The 21,213-nt window shown below is 41.2% G+C and overlaps 4 protein-coding genes across 9 annotated transcripts; 2 read left to right on the top strand and 2 right to left on the bottom strand.

Moving 5' to 3' along the window:
* Positions 1-6,065, bottom strand: LOC106743544. The gene is made up of 6 exons (XM_014617495.1): positions 5,864-6,065; positions 5,647-5,767; positions 3,508-3,895; positions 2,069-2,865; positions 607-1,548; positions 1-328 (listed from the first exon to the last, which is right to left on the bottom strand). Exons 1-4 carry the CDS (start codon positions 5,929-5,931, stop codon positions 2,780-2,782), a joined length of 663 nt encoding a protein of 220 aa, XP_014472981.1. The 5' UTR covers positions 5,932-6,065; the 3' UTR covers positions 1-328; positions 607-1,548; positions 2,069-2,779.
* A 112-nt stretch (positions 6,066-6,177) lies between these two features.
* Positions 6,178-7,087, top strand: LOC106743545 (mitochondrial import inner membrane translocase subunit Tim9-like). The gene is made up of 2 exons (XM_014617496.1): positions 6,178-6,528; positions 6,797-7,087. Exons 1-2 carry the CDS (start codon positions 6,481-6,483, stop codon positions 7,025-7,027), a joined length of 279 nt encoding a protein of 92 aa, XP_014472982.1. The 5' UTR covers positions 6,178-6,480; the 3' UTR covers positions 7,028-7,087.
* Positions 7,088-7,465: 378 nt separating this feature from the next.
* On the bottom strand, positions 7,466-10,997 carry LOC106743542 (G patch domain-containing protein 2-like). Of its 3 annotated transcripts, none has more exons than XM_014617493.1 (5): positions 10,665-10,997; positions 9,780-9,955; positions 9,088-9,442; positions 8,776-8,978; positions 7,466-8,658 (listed from the first exon to the last, which is right to left on the bottom strand). In XM_014617493.1, the coding sequence occupies exons 1-5, from the start codon at positions 10,682-10,684 to the stop codon at positions 7,940-7,942; spliced, it is 1,473 nt and encodes a 490-aa protein (XP_014472979.1). In that variant the 5' UTR covers positions 10,685-10,997; the 3' UTR covers positions 7,466-7,939. The 3 variants fall into 3 exon arrangements, with proteins under 3 accessions (XP_014472979.1, XP_014472978.1, XP_014472980.1); XM_014617492.1 differs by lacking the exon at positions 10,665-10,997 and adding an exon at positions 10,172-10,651; XM_014617494.1 differs by lacking the exon at positions 10,665-10,997 and adding an exon at positions 10,357-10,651.
* Positions 10,998-11,651: 654 nt separating this feature from the next.
* Positions 11,652-21,176, top strand: LOC106743477 (TBC1 domain family member 9). 4 transcript variants are annotated; one of them, XM_014617348.1, is made up of 19 exons: positions 11,652-12,006; positions 12,662-12,828; positions 13,340-13,513; positions 13,585-13,681; positions 13,754-13,943; positions 14,009-14,085; positions 14,164-14,220; positions 14,298-14,502; positions 14,579-14,781; positions 14,843-15,132; positions 15,193-15,396; positions 15,617-15,948; positions 16,206-16,361; positions 16,430-16,615; positions 16,680-16,868; positions 17,004-17,166; positions 17,602-17,937; positions 18,417-18,541; positions 18,622-21,176. In XM_014617348.1, the coding sequence occupies exons 1-19, from the start codon at positions 11,963-11,965 to the stop codon at positions 18,838-18,840; spliced, it is 3,414 nt and encodes a 1,137-aa protein (XP_014472834.1). In that variant the 5' UTR covers positions 11,652-11,962; the 3' UTR covers positions 18,841-21,176. The 4 variants fall into 4 exon arrangements, with proteins under 4 accessions (XP_014472834.1, XP_014472831.1, XP_014472830.1 ...); XM_014617345.1 differs by having other exon boundaries at positions 17,004-17,223; XM_014617344.1 differs by having other exon boundaries at positions 17,004-17,223; positions 17,599-17,937.
* The last annotated feature ends 37 nt before the right edge of the window (positions 21,177-21,213 follow it).

Raw genomic sequence — 21,213 nt, 5'->3', positions numbered from 1 at the left:
TGGATTATTTCGCTCGGTCGTTCGAGATCGACGTCGGCGAGTATTTATTGTACGCCCCGTCATGCTACAAGTATACACACGACACGGAAGAATAGTCGATATAAAACTCATTATATGAAATCGAATAGCCGAATCTCCCTGAGATCAGGAGTGGGATTTTTCGATACGAGGATCAGGAACTCAATTTCACGGAGCGAGTCTCCATCGTGTGTCCTTTTAATCTCCCCTCGGCTCGGATATTGATCCGCGTCAATTAAATTGTTCCGTCGGGCCACCCACCCAATTCATCCGCGATATTTTCAAATTCACATATTGAGAGAAAAAATATCTAGAAAATAAAAAATAAATATTTATTCGATAGGTACTAATATATTTTTATGCTGAGAAAAAATATTTTTGGAATGATAAAATATACAAGGTCTTAAATTTGTAGTTTTTCACGAATTCCATTTAATAAAATAAAATAATTTTTATTATTTTAAAGAAAATAACTCTCGAGAATTTTTTCCATTAATATATAAGGATTTATTCTATTTGAATAGAAGAATATTTGTTTATTCTACACTTAAATAAACACATTCAAACAAATATGTTATTAGTACCTACCGAAGAAACTTTTTTTTTTAGAACTGCTTCTCTCACAGTGTAGACAAGAGAGAAAGGGCTATTTTCCATCGGTAGAGAAACGAGATTAGAGTACGCGAGAGAAATTAATCTCATTCTTGTATCGCTGAGACGCGATCTAATTTAGCCGCATGAAGGAGGAGCGGACGAAGGGTCGATTCGTTCATTTCTCGCGATACACGACAAAGATGCGAGCCTGGCGCGGCGCAGGTGTGTTTAATTTTCGTAAAAGCGCGCGATGGGGACCTTTAACAGTGCCGTCACGAATGAAAAATGATAATGAGGCACAGTGCTGTAGGTTAGTGAGAACAATGGCCGCAGCTAATGAGCCGAGACGCATGCGGCACGCGTGCCGCGTAGTAAAAATATTTTCGGCGCCGCTCCGTGCCTCGAATGACGAACGCGCGAATCCGCCGAATTCGTCCTCGACCATGGAAGAAGCACGCATTCGTGGTCGTCGCTGCTGCTTCCCTCGCTCATCGACGCTGCATGTTAATCCCATCGCGGTCGCTCGTGCCGGAGATCGTTCGCGCACGTGTCGCCGCTGCGAAGGCAAATAATCGTCGTGATGATTCCTCTCATTTCCTTATTCTTCCTTTTTTTTTTTTGCCATCGATCGACACCTCGTCCGACAAGTTCGTTACCGGCAGGCTATTCCCGAAATCGTTGTTCTTTCCGCCCCGGACGCCTCTCGGCGTTTTCCTCGGACGGAAATGTCAAGGCGCACCTGCAACTTTTGAATTGTTAATTCGATTGAAAACACTTTTGTGTAACTTTCAACTGATGAGAGAGCGAAGTAAGCCCGAGAAGAAGAGAAACAACTTCCCTCGTCATCCCCGCTAAGGAGAAACCGAATTGGTCGTAGATTCCGTTAGAAGTTGGAAGAACGTAATTCCGGGACACTCCACGATACTCCACGGTGACCTATAATCGGAAGTTCGCGAGAAACAGCCTTGTTGTGTTTGTTCAGCCTTGCACGAGAAAAAAAGTCGCGCGAGCAAAGGTCACTTTCCGCGCGTCGTCTCCGCCGTGGTCGCCGATCATACCGCTTCCAGTAAACGGTACGCGGTGTGCATCTCCGCGCGCGCCAATATTACCGGCGAGCCGAACGGGTCTCTCGGGTCTTGGCGCGTGCGCGCAACCAGAAACCGGTTGGACGAAACTTTCGAAAATTCCAGAATGACGTAGCCGTGCTCTCGGCGGCGCACCGGGCGAAGACACAGGACACGGACGCGCTTCTCTCCTTTTTTTTTTTTTATTTACAGTTACTTACGTAACGAGGGCCTCTCTCTCATTCTTTCTTTGTGTCTCAGGACTCGCCGAGGCGTGACGATCGGTCGCGCCGAACTGTCCGCGCGGTGTAGAGAACGTCGCCGCGAAAATAGTCGCGTATCACGTGCAAGGCTGAAGTCACGTTTCGTAATGAAACACAGCTCGCACTTACCTTCAGGTCGAGTAGTAGTTTTCTCAGGCTGCTTGGGACACTGACGAGAAATCACTCGCGCGCGTTATTATTCGTACACCCGGAGAGCAGTGCCGGGTAAAAAGCTTATTATAAATCGCGACAAGAAAGTAGTCGCGCTCGATAAATCGCGCGAGAGCGAAGCTGAAGCACGATATTCGTAGAAAAAGGGCGCTCGCGCGAAAAAGCGCGGAAATGCGATCGCGAAAGCAATCGGTCGGATCGAGGGGAGTGAGTTGCAAGAAAGTGAGCCGGTATGAGGATATCTGCGAGATAATAATTCCTACGAGGAAGAGGATTTGTCTTGATAAAACGGTCGAATTGCAAAAATTGCAGCAGGAAAAGTTGGAAAAAAGATAAAATTATTCGCTAAATAAATCTCGTTACCGAACGTACGAAACAGTCGGTTGAATTGCAAAAAGTCAAATCGTAGCAGTTATATCTCATCGATGGGTGATTCTCGGAAAAAGTTGTTACCAAATCGAGCGAATATGTAATCGCACTCCGTCTGTCGCGACGTATCGCTACGTGTAATCGGCTGAATGCCTAACGAAGCGATCATCCCGGCATATACGATCCGGGATAATGACTCGTTTCCGCGAAATTCGCGCGAGTTTCGCTATTCACGCAAGCGAATAAAAGAGTTCCAATAAATGCGGAGAATATCGTCCGCGATAAGACATTGAGATGTACTCACGTCAATCGAATGACGACGCTCGGCAATCCGGGGAGAACATCTGGATCTGTTGGATTCTTCGCGGTAACTTGGCCGTAATCCACTGTAAATTAAAAAAAAAAAACTTAAAAGGAAAGGAATTTTAAGTAAACGGATTTCTCGAAGATACGGTACAAGTTTAAAAATCCTTTATGAACCCTCGCGATAATTTAGATAAATTTCATAATCGGAATATTTCAATTGATATTCGATTGAATTTCATTATTCGTTTTGTCACTTTTAAGACAAAACTGTCGAAAGCTACGTCAGTGAAAAGGTAGCCCGGTAAGCAAGAAATCATTGATACAACATTATTACATTTTCTAACACGTAACGTTCTTAAATATAATGTTTTTAATGTTATATATAACGTCATCATATTTGACTTAAACATTAAAAATAATATTTCTACACTATGATTTTCATATTAAGGAATATTATATTATCAAGTAACAGTTTACAAGCATTTATAAAATATTATGTCCAAATGTTTATAAAATCAATGTTTCAAAAGATTGATTCAATGCTTATTCCTTACTGCTTACTGGGGATATAATTGAGATGGAATAAAAAATGTAATTTCATGAAGAAGTAATTTTGTAACGTAATATCATTTTTAATTAAAATCGTCACAATTACATTATTCACTTCAACACGCGCTGTTAAGACGCTATCAGCACGTTAGCAATTAGTTTATACACTTTACCTCGCAGCACGTCCTCTTTTGTTTCATCTTCGGTAATGAGGCGTTCGTTTAATTGTCCGGACGCCCTCCAGTCGCGTATTTCCTTCCGTAAATTGTAAATTGGATCGTCCGTACCGTCGCTCGTCTCGTCGCTGAACAAACGGCCCTTGTGCCCCGGCACGTGTTCAGCCGTCTTCACGTCCTTCTTGTTTTCCTTCTGTGAAGAAAGAAGCCGCGGACCTTGCGATCTCATCGCGCGGCATTTCACGGAGTTTTCGTCCTTCGAAGAGCGTGTCTCTCGCGACGACGTGCCCACGGATGCGGACCTCCTCTTGTTAGTTCCGAGCTTCGCACATTGATCGGCAGAAGCGTTCTTTGAGGACGCGTTCCTTCCTCGGTATCTGCTTCCCTGCACATACATAGTAAAACATTTTGTGTAAATAATGATCCACTTCAATGTTACTTTAACAACAATGAATATGTTATTTTAACATATATTTGTGTTTTTTTAATGACTCCACTAATTGCGTTATTATTTTTATGTTGTTAGACGTCAGTAAAGTTATTATTACTGCTTAACGTATTTCCACGTTAAAGTAACGCAAACAGGATCGTTATTTATACAGAACTTTTTATGTGTAGTCACGTTACGTTTGTCATGATAACAGAAATAACGATAAATTAGCATACAATTGTATATACAATCAGTGTAATCAGCATATAATCAATACGATTGGCAGATAATGGGGCGTGCGTTAATCGGTACAGTTAAATCACGCTTCACTTGGACACACTTGTCGAATTCAAACGCAGATAACTTGAAGTATTATAATGACATATGTGAAATAAACAAAGCGGAATATAAATTCTCGCAACTTACGACCATGTTGACGACGCCGGTGGTCGGCGCAAACAATGGGATTATAGTACACCAGTTATCACCGTTTTCGCGCGCGATTCTACTCGTTCGTGCGATACTTACGAAGCGAGATCGCACGCATTATTTATTACTCAGGATGAAAAATGTTGCTCGGACCGAAACTCGTGAAATGCATCGATCAGACTGACGATTTTAACGTGCACGCATACCAAAGTTTGACAGACGTCTGCGCGACCAGTAGTACAGCGTGTTTCAAGTTCGCTCGGTATGGCAGCGAGAACCCTCGACAGTCAGCTGTCCTCCTGTTCCGCCACCGTGACGAAGATAAAACGTTACGGAAATAGTGGTGCGTAACGAAAACACTACGGGAACCGCGACAGAACGCTGGCCGACTTTGGACTTGAAAAATGTATTGGGTGAGTGCAAAAGTTTCGTTATAAAAAGTCAGACTCTTTTATTTGCATTTTTTTGAAAATTATTCTTTCATTTTTTCCCAACGACAGCGTCAAACATGTCGACAGTTATTGAAAATCCATAAAAACTTTTGCATTCACTTAATACAAATGCAACGTGCATAGAAGAAAAGATTTTCTTGGATTTAATAAGATTTCTTCAATTGAAACATATCTGCCTTTTGGAATAGAGCTAACAAACTTCCTCTGTAGGTTCTTGTCAGAGTTGTAAATGCGAATAGTTTATAAATATAAAAATCTTACGACAATATTAAATTTTTACATAATATTATTGCGTTTATTACCATTAAATTCTTAAGCAGCATGGTGGCATAAATTTGTATGCAATATATAAAACTTGCAGAAAATTACCAAACGTATAACCCAACTATATGACATATGAGACATTTATTTATTGTATTATATATCTTCTTGACTGAGATAATAAATTGAGTTATTGTATAAAATTTACACCCGGATATTATTCTGGTTTTATATCGCATCGTAAAGATACTAAAACATTACTGGGCTCTATGCGGGCAAAATAATGTAAATTTGAATGTTTACGACGAGACATAAGATCATTACGCATATATTCCGTGCAAATTTCGAGTGGCTCGGAAAATTCGGAAGAGGCAAAATGATATTTTTGTGCGAATGGTTGTAAAAATACGCGTCTCTTTGTCTTGAATTTTTCCGTGCGCAGTTCGGCGTCGTTTTCCGCCATTTTGTGCTCTGCTCGAAGATTCTTAGCGAACGAGTCTTACCGGATAAATCGATACCTGTATACGAAAGTACGAAAATGATTGCAAGGTGATGATACGTTACCCATCGTGCCATCGGAAACAAAGGGCCGAGGGACGAAGAACGTGGGCTTCGATCCGGCGGCGATACGAAACATCTGCCATTGATATCCCGCCCGACATTTAACCCCGACATCGCGTCCTTTCTGAAAGCATTCGATCGGACGACGTTAATCGATTCCGTTTCGTTCAACATCCGTCTCGCGTTTAATCCCTAACCAACAATCTCCCGGCGAACTTACCCTCCGCTGCTGCAGCCGATGCGGTTTAGCAGTCGCGGGTCCGAGTAATTTCTAACATTTTCGAGCATTTCATCTCCCGCGTTCCCCTTCGTCCGCTCCGCTTTCTTTGCCGAACCGGGGCAAAATGGTTGTCACTTCCGTTCCACATATATTTCGAAAATTTGAATTCATCCGAAGTTAATGTCCACCAATAATATCGATGCGAGCCGCCCTCTCGGTGATCGTTCTCGCGGTACTTTGAAACTGCAGCCAACCGCAGAGATCGAAACGAACCGTCGGAGAAATTTAGGAACGCCGCTACCAACGTGAAGAAGAGTTCCTTTTCCTGTCTCATCACCGAATAAAGTACAACGTAATTGTAATTAAAAACATAACTTACGTGATTAAAATCAGGACCTTGTTTCGCCTGAAACTTTCAAATATACTCGTTTCATTAGAGTGTAAAGAGTAACATGGTGTAGCTAAAAAGAGCAGATCGAAGTGTTCCTAACCTGACATTGCCTCTAACCTTGAGAGCATTATCCGGAGTTCGAGTTGATATTATATGTTTATAAATACACAATAGAAATTAATAGTAAAGAAACACTTCGCGGAAAGAGCATTAAATTGTGGCAAGAATGGCGATGCAACCTCCGGCTGAGATGGATTCCGAGCAAGTCAAAGTTGTATGTGTTTTTCGTGTTGCATTTTTTCAAGTATTAACAATTTCATCTTTGCGACTTTGTAAATCTATATTTGCATATGTCACGTGTGAAATAGTGTGAGTGAATTGAACAGACGCACAATGTGATGTATTATTTTTATCGCGGGAAAACGAAACTTTTGCACTCACCTAATTGCTAGCACCAAAAGGAGATATCAATTCACTATGGTATTGAATAGTTACATTTGCCTCGCGCTTCTTCCTATAACCTTGTCATTTGTATGTTTCAGTTTCGTGACTTCTTGTCATCATACAACAAGGTCTCTGAAATTTGTTTTATTGACTGTATACATGACTTCACTACACGAGATATTGGGTCTAAAGAAGAGAAGTGTGCTCTTAATTGCATGGAAAAATACCTGAAAATGAATCAGAGGGTGTCTCAGCGTTTCCAAGAATTTCAAATCATGGCTAACGAAAATGCTTTGGCAGCTGCTAAAAAATTAGGTCATGTTAATTGATTTTATTAATGTAAATACAAATAAAATGTTTTCTTATTGTGATATTAAGATAACAGAAAATATCTCTTGCAAGTTTATTACAGTATTAGGAAGGTTATTCAACTTAGTATTTTTACACATCATGGATCAATTTATCCTGATAGGTAGTGGTCATTAGTTCATAAAAAGCAAAAAAAAAAACACTGAATGTACAGTGAAAAATATAGTCTGTAATATGGTATACCATCAAGATTGCTGTAGTCTTTAAACATATTTTTTTACATGGACCTTAACATGTTGCAAGAAAAGTGAATTATGTAAGTTATAAGATCATTGAAATAATATATATAATACAATATACATGTACAAAGAAAGAAGGTAAATGTACTTGCTCTATTTTTCTGTGAATCTTATTTCTACATATTTTACTTGTATCATGGGTGTGAGAAATAAGATCAATTCTTACCACAATTCTAGTTATATTACAGTTCCCAATGTTGATTTGTATAGTATATCGTACATGATTCATTGTAATTGTAAATGTGTTTCACAATTTTAAATATACTGCAAGAAATTCTCATATTAAAGTTTCCCTAATGCTTACAATACATGATTACAGATAATAACATCGGTTTTTACAAGATATAAGTCTATACAAATCATAGTAATTATATATATATATATATGTGTGTATACATCATGAATGTGGTGGGATTAATGACATAATGAACGGAGCGAGTGATTCCTCGTGTAAAGAATAAATCAAAAAATGCGCGGTAGAATGTTTCATACAAGATACTTAATCTTAGGAACGACTCATCCTATATAGCAAACGCTTTCTTTTTTCTCGTCGTACCATTGATCCCGTCACACTCTGTGTATAAATAATTTATTACAAAAAAAAAATAGGTATGACAATAAATATCGGTGCGCCTAACTGGACTTGGAGTGCCCGAAGTCGGGGAACTTAGGCTTTCCGTGCACCTCGACGTCCATGTTTTCAGTCTCCCACTCGAACGGTGAAAACGTCTGTGCAGTTTGCGGTTGTACGGGCGTTGTGCCCTGCGTCTGATTCACGATCTGAGGCGGATCGAAACTCGCACTGCCGACCTCAGGCTCCTGTGTCTCCATCGTGGAGTCCGGGTTTGGCGAATTCGGCGGTGTCTTGCGTAGTCTCTTGTAGTCCGAGAATCGGTTCAACGACACCTGGTCCACGCACACGGCTTGCGTAGTGTGTCGCGTTTTATACAAGATCGGGCAGCCCAGGTCGCCCTTTAAGCTCAGACTGTACAGATTGGCGAGTCGACGCAGCTTCTCGCGTTCCGGTTGCCGCATGGGGTGCAGCTTCAACTCGCTCTGAGTCGGATCCTGCAGGAATCGCGATACCTTCTCGTTGGCGGAGGTTATGATAGAGTAGCCGGGCTTGTTGTCGACGTGACGTCGCCCGGCGCGGATCTCCCTGCCGCTGAGGCCTTCACGAATGCGTTGTATTCTTTGTCTGTAGTTCCTCTTGGCCTCGGCTACCGAGTGCTCGTATCCACCGTGCAGTATCATTTGTAAAGTCGAGTCCGACGTGATCTTGTCGTCGCTCGTGCTCTCCCCGTCCTCCCGCCAGCTCGATTCCCCGATCCAATCCGACTGTTCGTCGTCTCCTGCATGAATAAATGAATGATTTGAAGGATTAATAATATCACGGGTATCTTTTCTAATATACATACAATTGTACTGAGCTATATATTTGTCGTAGCTTGTCTTCGAGTCCGCCATACCTTCTCTATCCTCGTCGTTGGTGATGAGACCTGCTTCCGAGTCACTGGATGAAATGCTAGAGCTTGATATACGCGAACAGTCAACGGTGTCTTCGTCCTGCATCTTGCCTCGATTTTTGGATTTCGCATTTCTAGTCGGCTTGGATACTCTCATCTCGCAATCTATCGAACGCTCTCTACACGACCTCTTCCGCTTCCCGCACCTGGGAAAACGGGAGATATACTTATCGCTGCTTGTCGGTAGGGCAAATAGAGAGAGAGAGAGAGAGAGAGAGAGCAGGTGAAACGTGTGTAATCTTCTTTTTCTCTTACCATATGGCGCTGTATCTGTTTTTGCCATCGTTCCGAAAAATACGTTTTTTTCCGCCGAACGTGGTTGACATAATCGTGACCGCTTGGGAGGTAGACGCATTGGAGTCGGAGTCGACTGACATTCTCTTGAATTTTCTTTTGCGTCTTGTGTTCGCCCTCGGTACGAAATTCTCGTTCACCGAGTCGCTCTCGATATTGCTGGCGTTATTCAAGTTTGAGAAACGCGCGAAACGCTTCGTCTGGTTCGTATCGTCGCTGTCAGACTGGTATTTTGAAACATTGGCGGTTTTTGGAATACGAATGTCGCAGATGGAAGATGAGCTGTCGTCCGAATGTTTATTCATGCTTAAGGCCGCTGAAAAAAAGTGTTACGCATGAATTATTCTATTCCGATAACGTATTGCATATTATTGACTTTTCAAAGATTGTGTGGCGTTGGCAAGATTACTATATTGTTAGATTATCTTCTAACGATCTAAATAATCTCATTGGAATATCATCTCTATTCTTTAACATGTGATAACGAATCTTTGCAATAAAATCCAAACTGTAGTAAGCTATAACCAATGTCACGTAAAGCTGTTTAGGATACAGAGGAAGAAGAGAGAGAAGATTATTTTATTTTAATAATATCCAATATGTGTTTTGTTCACAAGGTCACATCTTTTAATATTTTAGTCCTTTAAACTTACGAATATTTCCTGTGGATCGAGCTCTTCTCCTGATGCCCCATCTGCGCCTGAGATTCGCACTGTTGCTGCTCTCCTCCAGTGCCAAAGTCAAATCGTGCACGAGGGCCTCCATTTTTACTCTTAAATCCACCGGTACAGCCTTCAAAACACGCTCCATTTGAAGGACGCGTTTTTTACTGGAAAATCGTCAGGAGAATCGATCACTTACATCTATTGATCTCATTATGAATATGACAAATATGCCGTTAGTATGCGGCTAATTCATACACAGATGATTAAAATCCACATTATTATTTCAAAATTATAAACTCTCAAATTAGCACACTCGAGCTCATTCATACGAGACCAGCTGGGAAACTGCAAGAAAGAGAGTGTGTTGAGATAAAATCTACAATAAAAGATTATCTTGACTCCGGAACTTTGCAGTCCTTTCCCAAGGGCGTCGGGTCATTCGAAACAAATCATGCTGATTTCGTTATCGCGCGAACGATAAGAAAAATCGACCGGACTCTCGTGGGAGTCGCAACGCCCATGTAAATAATCAGGACGGGATCAATCGTCGGATTCTCAATCACACCTCCAACTGGTATACTCGGCTACATCCTACGCCCGGTACGACCACGGTGAGCATATTTCTACCGTAGCTACAATATTAGCTCGACTTCGCGCGAGCGTTCATTCCCGACCGCGTTCACCGCAACTCTCGTTAACGGAACTGTTAATCCAATCATCGGAGATAGGACAACGCGCGCCGATAAGCGATCGTCAAACACGCCCGAGCGATAGGAAGGCGCGTATGGTGCGAGCGAAAAGACGTCGATGGCACGTCGATCGTCGAGGAGGGGGTCAAAACAAATCGTCAACGTAACATCCTGCCGCGCTTACCTCGTACGAGTTATGTCCATGAGCCTCGCCTCAAAAGTGTTTCATTGTCGAACACTCTCCGATCTGTCCACCTGACGACTGACAACGGTGTGTATGTGTGTGTGTGACAGGTGTCGAGCGTCGCGCGTGACCGACTGTCAAATCCAAAGTGTGATTCACCGTAAATGTAGCGGCACCGCTTATAGCGTTCGCGGATCAGTTGTGGTACGAATGTTACGCATATGGAGAATCCGCTTCACGCATTCACTCGCGACGTACCGATATTCAATGCGAAAACCCGTTTTCGGGAATAGGAATGTCGCTCACCGGGGTCCCTAGAAAGCTGGCGGAACGTGTCGCGTCTAACGGTCTGTTCTTTTTAACTGAACTCGTCCGTTTCTACCATCGTCATTTAAATCGATCAGCTGAACTGATCAATGCGATTGGTCAATTCCATTAAGTTAATCATCGATTAGATTTAAATCAATTACTTACAATTGGATTATTCATTTAGATCTAGAGGGTTTAATTGCAATCTTAGCACAGAAGGTCGATTGTGTATCTGAGAAAGAAGTGAAAATCAGTGAGCGAATTTACTAGGATATTTATAATTTCATTGGTCGACATCTAGTAAATTATTTTTGTAATTCTTATTTCGTTCTGAGATACATAATTTAATCGACGATCGACTCAACAGAACTGACCATTAATCAATTCAGCCAATTAGCCAGTGTGATTGGTCACAATTCCGTCGAATTAACCGTTGATTAGATTTGAACCATGATAGCGGGACCAAACATAACTTGGTCGTGCATACATGACGTCAGAAAATATATGCGCGCATTGTGCAATCACTTTCTGATTGGCTGAATGTCATGTGTGTATGCAAGCGACAGCGCTTACATACATTCGACCAATAACATGTACGTATTCCCTACTCTGCGAAATATACAATTTCTGGCGTCTACTTTTCTGCTCGGGAGCTTAAGGAGCAGAAAGGAGTTATCATCAGTCCAGTTGTCATGCAGATGTCGTGCGATGTGTTCGTTTCAGGCACCACGAAACGCTCGGTCGCGAAGAAGACGTTACTGTAGACCGGCCGCTCAGTGAAATTCGGCCGGTTATCAGCTGACGACGCTTTAGTCGCGACGCAATTGCGGCGTGTTCTCGCTCGAATATTCTCTCTCTCTCTTTTTTCCCGCCTGTCGTGTGTGTGCGCGCGATCAGGACATTTTTTCTGCGTATCTCTGATAAGGAGTGCGTGCGTGCGACGTCGTCCCGTCAATGCCATATGTGCTTCGCCGACGACACTGGTCGATATGTGGGTGAAGCCACAAGAAGTGCTGCTCGCCAACGCTTTTTGGTAAGACCCGTTGATTTTCGACCGTTCACCACGTCTGTTGCGACGATCCGGTCGTCGCGATTTCGCTTCCGCGGGACCACCGAGATTGTCGATCAGGCGAGGTTGCGAACGAATGTTTACATTGTGTCAAAGACAGCTGACGGGAAGTCACCTCCTTCCCCTAGCGCGCGGCCCGCTACGTGCACCGCCGTTGTTTTCTTTACTCCGATTCGGCAACTGCTGTCCGTTGTTTACCGACACGTACAAATACTGCGTCTGCTTTGTTAAGGGGCAAAATGTCGGTCACGTCGCGATGTCGTAACACTGCGAAATTCCGTTTTTAACGCGTTAGATAACAGCTGTGAAACGCAGTCACAAATGCGTTATAAATCGCACGTAATGTGAATGTCTGTCGATAAGCATCCGATCACGATGTCGAAACTGACGCGAGTTCTGCGTTAAAATAGTCTGCTCTGATTTGACGTACTTATAAATATAAACTGTTAAATAATACTTCCTTTTGCAATTATTCGGATATCTGTGACGGATATATTTCTTAGGTTTTAATTGTCTTTCGAGAGAGAAAGGAGCGTCGAATTTATTCCTGAAGATTGCATGATTGGATTTACAATCGTTAATGTAACGTCATCAATTCACTTCTTCTTTTGTGATGCAGGCTTACTGAACAGGCGACTGTATATTTCGTTTTGCAACGTCGCAAGGGACATGGGAAGACAAAGGGTCTTACTTCCATATTGGTGGGCACCCTGGACAGTGTCTTTGACACTAAACCACCACCATTCAGGATCCTTCATCAAACACCATCATCGGAAGTTTATTGGGGTAATTCGTCATGAGCAATATTTCAGCTTGCATTTTGTGAAATAAAATGTATAAAATATTCTTTTCTTTGAATAATTTCTCTATGTGTGTCTATATTACTCCAATTATATCATATAACTCAGAGTATTATTAGGTACACTATTATTAGATATCAGTCTCTGTACATGTGTGAGTCGTAAGAGAATAAGGAGGATACAATTGTTGTTTTAGTAGCAGTGATAATAGCGCAGTAACTGATAGTAGCATTAGTTAGCATAAACAGTTGTTGTATATAGCAAATGCTGGGGAAGCATGAGAATTTCAGCGCTTTCATTCATATCGTGATGGAGAGTAAAAATCTAAAGAAATTGCAAGGTGCTCAATTTATTTCTTTCCTACTTTGTTTGCGTCCAATTGGGTCATCAACATTCTCTCAATTAGTCGCCTCTTGTTATTCCTTTCCTTTTTATTGTTTGATTATTTGGAGTCATTAAAATCTCCAACATGTTTGTTTCTCATTGGATGTCTGCAGAAGTGGCATGTTCCTTGACTCACGAGGAGATTCTGCTGGATTGGGAATGGCTTCACTCGAATTTAATGACAACCCTCACGTCGTTCGATACCGAGGAGGAGATAACAGAGTTCGTCTGCTGCAAAATCCAATCCATAATAGCGAATAGCATACCGGACTCTCAGTTCGCAGATGGTAGAATTATTAATTACTATTTGAATCGCCGACTGGTCAGCGCATAAATTGTGTGTTAATATTGTTTACAGAAGAAGACCCAGAGTCTTTTAAAACTGTGTCTTTTAAATTCCACCAGTTGTTCAATGTACCGAAAGAGGACAAGTTGGTCAATTATTACTCGTGCAGGTGTGTTGTATTTACGAGGGACTAAGATATTATATGTGTGAACGTGTGTCCGGAATGGTCTTTCTCTTCTAGTTACTGGAAGTCTCGATTACCTAGACAAGGATGGCTCTATTTGTCTGTAAATCACATGTGCTTTTATGCTTATATACTGGCGAGAGAGACGAAGTTGACCGTGAGGTGGACCGACATCACTGAATTGAGCAAAACCAGTTCTCTCATAGTCCCGGACAGTATACGTGTTGTAACACGTGACAATAAAGAGGTATGCATCGACGTTTGTCGTGATATTCACACGACAATCGATTAATTGTTCTCCTCCTGTTGCAGCATTATTTTTCTATGTTTTTACATAAATCGGAAACGTATTCGTTGATGGAGCAACTGACCAATATCGCTATGAAGAGGTATTTGAAATATATATACACACAAAGTATGTCCCTTTGCATTCTATATCATTTATTAATGTTGATTTTTACTTGAAGGCTTATCGATGAGAAAAGTGGATTTAATGAGGATAGGGACTTACTGAATAAATTAAGGTATATTGGCACAATACACGTCATTGAATCGCACGTTGATAAAAAATAAACGAACAACATATTGATTTCTAATTTAGCAAAAATGTGCCTAAGAAGCCATCTTTCTTGAAGAGAGATCTCGATGCGAGGGCGCACTCGGAAGCGTACAGGCTCCAATTCAGGTTGCCGGGGACTGAAAAGTTAGACGGCAGTGTCGATGCAACCCTGTGGACCCCGTACAACAAAAGATACGTCTGGGGAAAGATATACTTGTCTCAGAACTATCTCTGTTTCGAAAGTAGGGTAAGTATCTAAGGTTTAAGTGGACGAATAGGTAATAAAATAAACGAATGTATCGTTGGTAATTTGGTAACTCCAGGTGAGAAGAGTAGTCAGTCTAGTTATACCCCTGAGGGAAGTGACGTTGGTCGAACCAGCGGAGAATCAATCCAGCACAGGAGCGGATAAGTCGATACTGGTCACAACGGCGCGCTCGTCGTTCCTGTTCGCTCAGATACACGACCGGGACTTCGTGGTGCAAAAAATCTCTGAGCTCCTGGCGAAGTCTAAACTCAATTATATGTGAGCTTGTTTATCACAGCGATATTTCATTAATATTTAATTCATTAATATCACACCACAGAGTTAGAGACAACGTATGTTCGTCGAACTCCTCGAACAGCGGCATTAGCAACTGCGAGGAAGCGAAACCCATGGAACATTGGAGACCTCAGCCGCCGTTGATGATACTGTTCAAAACTCCGCTCACCAGTGAGGCCGCATTGAAGCAGGAAGCTAAGGAGAAGCAGTGGGAGCTTCACTTCGCGGAGTACGGGAGAGGTCTTACGATGTACAGAACAACGGAGACGGCGAAACTCGTTATTCAAGGAATCCCGCAGTCCCTCAGAGGAGAAGCCTGGCTCACCTTTTCTGGTATAATGCGACACGATGTATGAAATGATTTTTTATGTATAAACGCGTCGTTTCTTTCAGGTGCGTTAAACGAAAAGGCAATGAACCCAGATTTGTACAAGTCTTTGGTCGAACAGTCCCTCGGTAAATCATGCCAAGCGAACGAAGAGATCGAGAGGGACCTGCACAGGTCGTTGCCGGAACATCCGGCTTTTCAATCTGACACCGGTATCAACGCGCTGAGAAGGGTGTTATCTGCTTATGCGTGGCGGAATCCTCAGATCGGTAAGCTCGACATTTTCCGATTAGCATTCTTAGTCCTTGAATAATCTTTTCATTGACATTTTATCATTTAGTTTTACTGCTAAAATAACGTGCGAGGAAAAAAATATGTGAATATAAATATTAATAAGTTTCTTCACATTCAGGATTATAATTAATAATTCCATTTGGCACAATAACGATTAACAGCTTAGAAATCCTCAAGCATGTCATTTACCTTCAGGTTATTGTCAGGCGATGAACATCGTAGCTTCGGTTCTGCTGATCTACTGCTCCGAGGAATCGGCTTTCTGGCAGTTATGCAACGTTTGCGAGTCATTACTGCCCGATTACTATGATCGGAGAGTAGTTGGTGCTCTCGTTGATCAAGGCCTTTTAGAGGAGCTGGCCGCTGAGCATCTGCCGACTTTGCACGCTAAATTGCAGGAGCTAGGCTTAATTAAAGTCATCTCGCTATCCTGGTTCCTAACTATATTCTTAAGTGTCATGCCGACCAGTAGCGCTGTGAACATTATGGACTGCTTCTTCTACGATGGGGCGAAAGTTATCTTTCAGGTAAGAAATTGAACAAGAACGACAATAAGGCGAAAATTATCTCTCGCAAAATAGCTCACTCGATTGGAATCCGTCCATTTCCTTGCGAAGAAAATTTCAACAAATATATATTTTATAAATATACTCTACTTACTCGAAGTTATGATCTGAATTTCGAGATTCAATTTAGCTGAATAATCTCGCTGTTTTATCTCGACAAAATTATGTAGATTAAGATGCGTACATCTGAAATAATCAAGTTCTCCTTGCTGTATTAGATAGCATTGACAGTGTTGGAATGGAATCAGGACAAGTTACTTAATTGTCGCGACGACGGGGAGGCTATGCAATTGTTGACCGACTATCTCGGCGGTGTCTACAACGACGAAGGGCCAATATTTCCCCGACCAGTCGACAGCACGTCACCTAACAAGGCAAGATTATTGCGAATATAATCTCTCATTGTATACACTTTGATATCGAAATATATTATTTATTGCAGAGTATATCTGTCCAGACGTTAATTTACGAAGCGTACTCGAGATACGGTTCGTTGACGATCGGTTGGATAGAGAGATTGCGGCTGAAGCACAGGCTCAGGGTGGTTCAGAGTCTGGAAGATGGAATTGAGAAGAATGTAATTCGGAGCGTTATTGTTGATAAATATATGACGATCGAGGAATTGCAGGTAATGCGGAGTGACGAATTAATTGTAGAATGATTTAACCACGTGTCTGCGGATGTATGCACAGGAGCTGTTGAGTTTGGTTAGAGAGGAACTAATGAGTCAACGAAAATCCGAGCCCGACCGTTACGATCCAACCCAACCGCCGTACGAGGCGTACAAGGTGGACTTCGACTTATTCCGAATACTCTTCGGCGGCCTGTCTCCGTGGGGAAAGTGCACACAGGCCGAGTCTCTTTCCGCGCGACTGTTCCGTGTAAGTTCTTCATTCTTACCAAGTTGTCTCTCTTGTTGGTCTCCTGTTAATGATTACGCGATTTATATCTTATGTAAATAAATTCGAAACGATAGAGGTAGGAACTGTTCATCATGTTAAAATGCGCTTCCACAGCTGATGGATCGTAATCGTGACGGCTTGCTGAACTTCCGAGAATTAGTGCAGGCTATAGGAATGACAGCGACGGCCGATCTGACGCAGAGATTGAAGCTTCTATATACCTTGCATTTACCGCCACTTCTCACCCCTGCTGACTTCGAGTCGCCGACGCATTCTGGTAAATGTTCATCGAGATATGTACACGAAGGCTACGTCGGTATTTCGGAAGAAAAAGGTTCAATGTCTATTTATTCAATTTTTAGTTGTAGAGGTCTTTTAACTCGTCATGTCATTTCTTCATGTGATTTCCTTTCCCCGTTGACAAGAAAAATCCAAGTCGTGAATAATAATTACTAATGAGCCATCGTAAAAGAACATATATTAGTTATACGATCTGAAAAGGACTAATCGGACTAATAAAAGGAGTAATCGTTATTTTATTCACGGAAGTGCACAACTGACAGGAATTAATTATCATAAGAATTTCTTTTTTTGATTACCCAATTAACGTGATATGATAAATTCAGTATCATCTCTCTGTCAGTATCTTGTATTTTATAGTAATCTCTCACACGTATTATTTACATAGATGTAAGTCTGTAAAATTCAGCAGATGGTGCCGAAGTAGCAGCGGAAGCCACAGACTTCTTCGACAGCATGGAGCAGAGCGTCGCTTCCTTGGAGATGCCAATTAGCATGGCGGAGGAACCAACAGTGAGCACTTTATCGCGATCCACGAGTCTGAATAGCCAGCAAGGGGATCAGTCGTGGGAAATTCAAAGTATGGGTAGCTTACGCTCGATGATCGCATCCAAGGATAGTCCGCTGGATCTTAAAACCGTGCCAAAAATGTCCCAGGGACATTTCATAGCGTTGTGGAAAACTCTTTACGACATGTTTCCCGCGCAACCCGAAGAGCAAGAAACGTACCATTGCATCGCTTCCATAGGTGAGATATTTATTTTTTTTTTTTTGTAAACATACCTCTTCAGAATTTACGTTATCGTTTGCAAAACTACTTCTAGAAGATCTTCTTGTTCGATTTGACTCAATATTCATGTACGTTGTTTAACTTATACGGGAGGATGTTTAACGTGTGATAACATTTCATAAAAAAAAAATGCTACATTAATTAATTCATTAGTTGGGTAGTTATTGAAAATTATACATGAAGATATATTTGAGATTCGTTTAAAACGTGGAAGGTTGATTCACCGCGTACTTTTGTCCGGGAGCTAATCTGGCACGTGTGTTATCACACATTAAACATTCATATCCTCCCACAAAATTAAAAATGTCGCTACAACAGCCGCGATTAGGCTCTCATAGACCGTTCTGCCTCGCCTTGCTTAGTCATCTACAGAGCTGATGTAAATAGAAGTTAGTCATAATTAAACTTATCATCCTGCGTAAATGAAACACTCGTAGGTACCCTTCTGCTCCAACTGGGAGATGTCGGGAAGAAGTTCTACGTAGAGAGAGACGAGTCCGAGGATAGTTTACTTCTGGCAGCTTCCGCCGCTCAACAAGCCTCCACCTCCGTTATCGAGAGGGTATGTCACTTTTTAATCGTACTCGTCCATTCACATTGTTGCAGCTGTAAATTTACGTTTACCTAATAAACACTTTTCAGTCACCGGATCGCAATGGAAATCCGTCGAGCATAGCGTCGTCCGCCGATCCCGATTGGTCGATAACTGTCGAGCAGTTCCTGGCGTCCGCTTTAACCGGGCAAGCGATAGTGGACTTTTTCAGTAAACGAGCCAACCTGATGGAGTCCATGGCTGCATTGAAGAATCGTAGGTTTAATCGGGTACATTCGTTGTCGGACACTCCAGCTCTGAACGGATGACATACGGTAATTAACATATAAAGAGAATTGCTGCGTAACAACCGCTTCTTAAAGTTCGAGAAAGGCTTCGATAAATTGACGGAAACGAAATCGAGTGAAAACTCGAAAGACCCGAGGTTCTCGATTCGAATTTGACGAGCATGAATTCGGAGGGGATGCATTTCTGCATGAATGGCGATATGTGCAATAGAACGATTATTGTAAGCGTTATCGGAGAACTCGTAGTAAGTTGACTTATTACAATACCGAGGAGCCGTGTAATATTTGCGTAAAAATTATTTTCCCGTCGCGCGGTTACGTTTGGTGATTATGTTCTTTGCCCGATGAATCAAACGCTGTAATTTGTTTTTAACGTGGTTCATCATCTTTTACGGAATAAACAGATTCACTCGATATCATACTACGATGTATTATACAGCAAAGAACATAATTGCGAGCACCTTTAAGATAAGATTTATCGACAACTCTAGTTATACGTTATTAATTTACGAAGATTCCCCGATGACAGAGACATATGTTTCATATGTTGGCCTACCTGCGTTAATCGTATGTCTGGTGAATATACCGAAACCGCTGGAACACACGAACGGTGCGTCAATAGTGAATACTCAGGGTAAAGGATTGCAAACCAGTTCCATTACATTAAGATTATCTACGTTTATTATGTAAGCAATGCGAGGAAATTTCCAAGTAACTAATATTGACGTGACGCATCAATTCTAAGAAAGGAAACAGCATCTGTATGTCGAAAGGAAAAGAACCGGGGTATGTATATTTTATCAGTGTGCAGAAATCTGTAATTAGAAATCTAGAATAGAATTACGGAAACTATCGAATTTCGAAACATTTCGAAGTCTAAAAATTCGACTCAATCGTCAATTTCGTTCTTTAAACACTAAAATATTGTTTAACCAATGCAGTTGGTACTTGTGATTTGTTATTTTAAAACGTTTGCAAATTCTGAGAGACTTTTGTAATTTAAAATCGAACAAATGCACATTGATTTTTTTCCTTTCGGGATATAAACATATATGCGTAGTGAAATTTGCCAGACATGCTATAACGAGATTTACCAGAGATGAGGAATACAACGTATACGTTAATAATTATTGAATGTAGAATCATTTACTTTAACGTTATGCCATTTTTTTTTTTAAATTTCGCTTCATGTAATACAAACGTACAAACAGCGGAACATAGAGGGTTATACATTGTTGCAGGCGTCATGCACTTTCTTTCAACTACAAGTGTGCTGTAGAAGAAAGAGCACGACTTATGAGACATTCGATATATTCCTCAAGTATTATTTGCATAGCCATCATGAGAGATCAATCATTATAAGAAATCGATGATTAACATTACATCATGATTAAGAAACTTAAGATCGAAAAACTTCACTATCAAGCACGCATCTTTTTTGTACAGATATGTACAATGAATTATTATAAACATTGCGCGTTTTTGCTTAAACAGAGTATTTTTCCTTGTACAATTCGTACGATCGCAATGTCACGCCAGAATGTATACCAATCTCTTTGAGTACATGTCACAAGAGAAACAAAATCTTTTAAAAATTATTTCATCTGTAAACATATATACATGTATAAATGTTACACAAGCTGATTCGCGTGCTCAAACAAGAGCCATCATAACGCAATTTTGATATGCAGTATTATTTGACAACTCTAATCGTTAACTTTCACTAATACAAATTTCTGTGATCAGCTCTGGTTCGGTTTAAAGGAAAAATTCCCGAAATATTCGGATTCTCCACGCAGTTGCGTCCAGAGAAAAATATAAAGAAGGAATGTGTGTATAGAAGGAAATTTGTCGTGTAAGAAAAAAAGAAAGAAGATTGAGTAGCAATTTCTCTAAATCTGAAATTCTCGATACGGCCAAGACGCTCTTTCGGTCCATTCAGCTTCCAAGTTATGCGCATGCAAGATAATAATATATATAATAAAATCCAGTTGATATGAAACGCTTTAGACGGTAACGTCATTATCGCACTTGCATCGTACACGACGTTGCCTAAAAAAGTATATCGAAGTATATTCGCGTTTCTTAAGACATTTTTCTAATCGTAATCAACAAAAGGAAGGAGAAAGAAAGGAATACAGAGTAATGATAGTTAACTTTGTCCTATTCTAGATAAGAACAGATTTTAATGAGAGGATTCGATCGATTGCAGTTTATTAAAAACAGCCAATTTCAACTGTACATGGCACAACCTAATTATACACATATACATACACACACTTTAGTGATAATTTTTATTTTTATATAACCAGGTACTAAAAAAAAAAAAAGAAAAAAAACACGAACATAATTTTATGAACGTGATCAGCGAGCGGTACTACTACATGCGAGTCT

This window comes from Dinoponera quadriceps, unplaced genomic scaffold (genome assembly GCF_001313825.1).
Source record: "Dinoponera quadriceps isolate SergipeBrazil2010 unplaced genomic scaffold, ASM131382v1 scaffold1069, whole genome shotgun sequence".
NCBI classification, from domain to species: domain Eukaryota; kingdom Metazoa; phylum Arthropoda; class Insecta; order Hymenoptera; family Formicidae; genus Dinoponera; species Dinoponera quadriceps.
This window is presented reverse-complemented; position numbering and strand designations above follow the sequence as displayed.

Coding starts and splice junctions, on each gene's coding strand:
- LOC106743545 (XM_014617496.1), top strand. CDS start 6,481: ATGGCGATGCAACCTCCGGCTGAGATGGATTCCGAGCAAGTCAAAGTT. Junction 6,529..6,796: donor ATTCCGAGCAAGTCAAAGTT/GTATGTGTTTTT, acceptor TGTATGTTTCAG/TTTCGTGACTTCTTGTCATC.
- LOC106743542 (XM_014617492.1), bottom strand. CDS start 10,230: ATGACCCGACGCCCTTGGGAAAGGACTGCAAAGTTCCGGAGTCAAGAT. Junction 9,443..9,779: donor TCGATCCACAGGAAATATTC/GTAAGTTTAAAG, acceptor ACTTTTTTTCAG/CGGCCTTAAGCATGAATAAA. Junction 8,659..8,775: donor CAACGACGAGGATAGAGAAG/GTATGGCGGACT, acceptor TTATTCATGCAG/GAGACGACGAACAGTCGGAT.
- LOC106743544 (XM_014617495.1), bottom strand. CDS start 5,931: ATGCTCGAAAATGTTAGAAATTACTCGGACCCGCGACTGCTAAACCGC. Junction 5,768..5,863: donor ATCGGCTGCAGCAGCGGAGG/GTAAGTTCGCCG, acceptor GAATGCTTTCAG/AAAGGACGCGATGTCGGGGT. Junction 2,866..3,507: donor AAAAGAGGACGTGCTGCGAG/GTAAAGTGTATA, acceptor TTTAATTTACAG/TGGATTACGGCCAAGTTACC.
- LOC106743477 (XM_014617344.1), top strand. CDS start 11,963: ATGTGGGTGAAGCCACAAGAAGTGCTGCTCGCCAACGCTTTTTG. Junction 15,949..16,205: donor GGGCGAAAGTTATCTTTCAG/GTAAGAAATTGA, acceptor TTGCTGTATTAG/ATAGCATTGACAGTGTTGGA. Junction 16,362..16,429: donor ACAGCACGTCACCTAACAAG/GCAAGATTATTG, acceptor TATTTATTGCAG/AGTATATCTGTCCAGACGTT.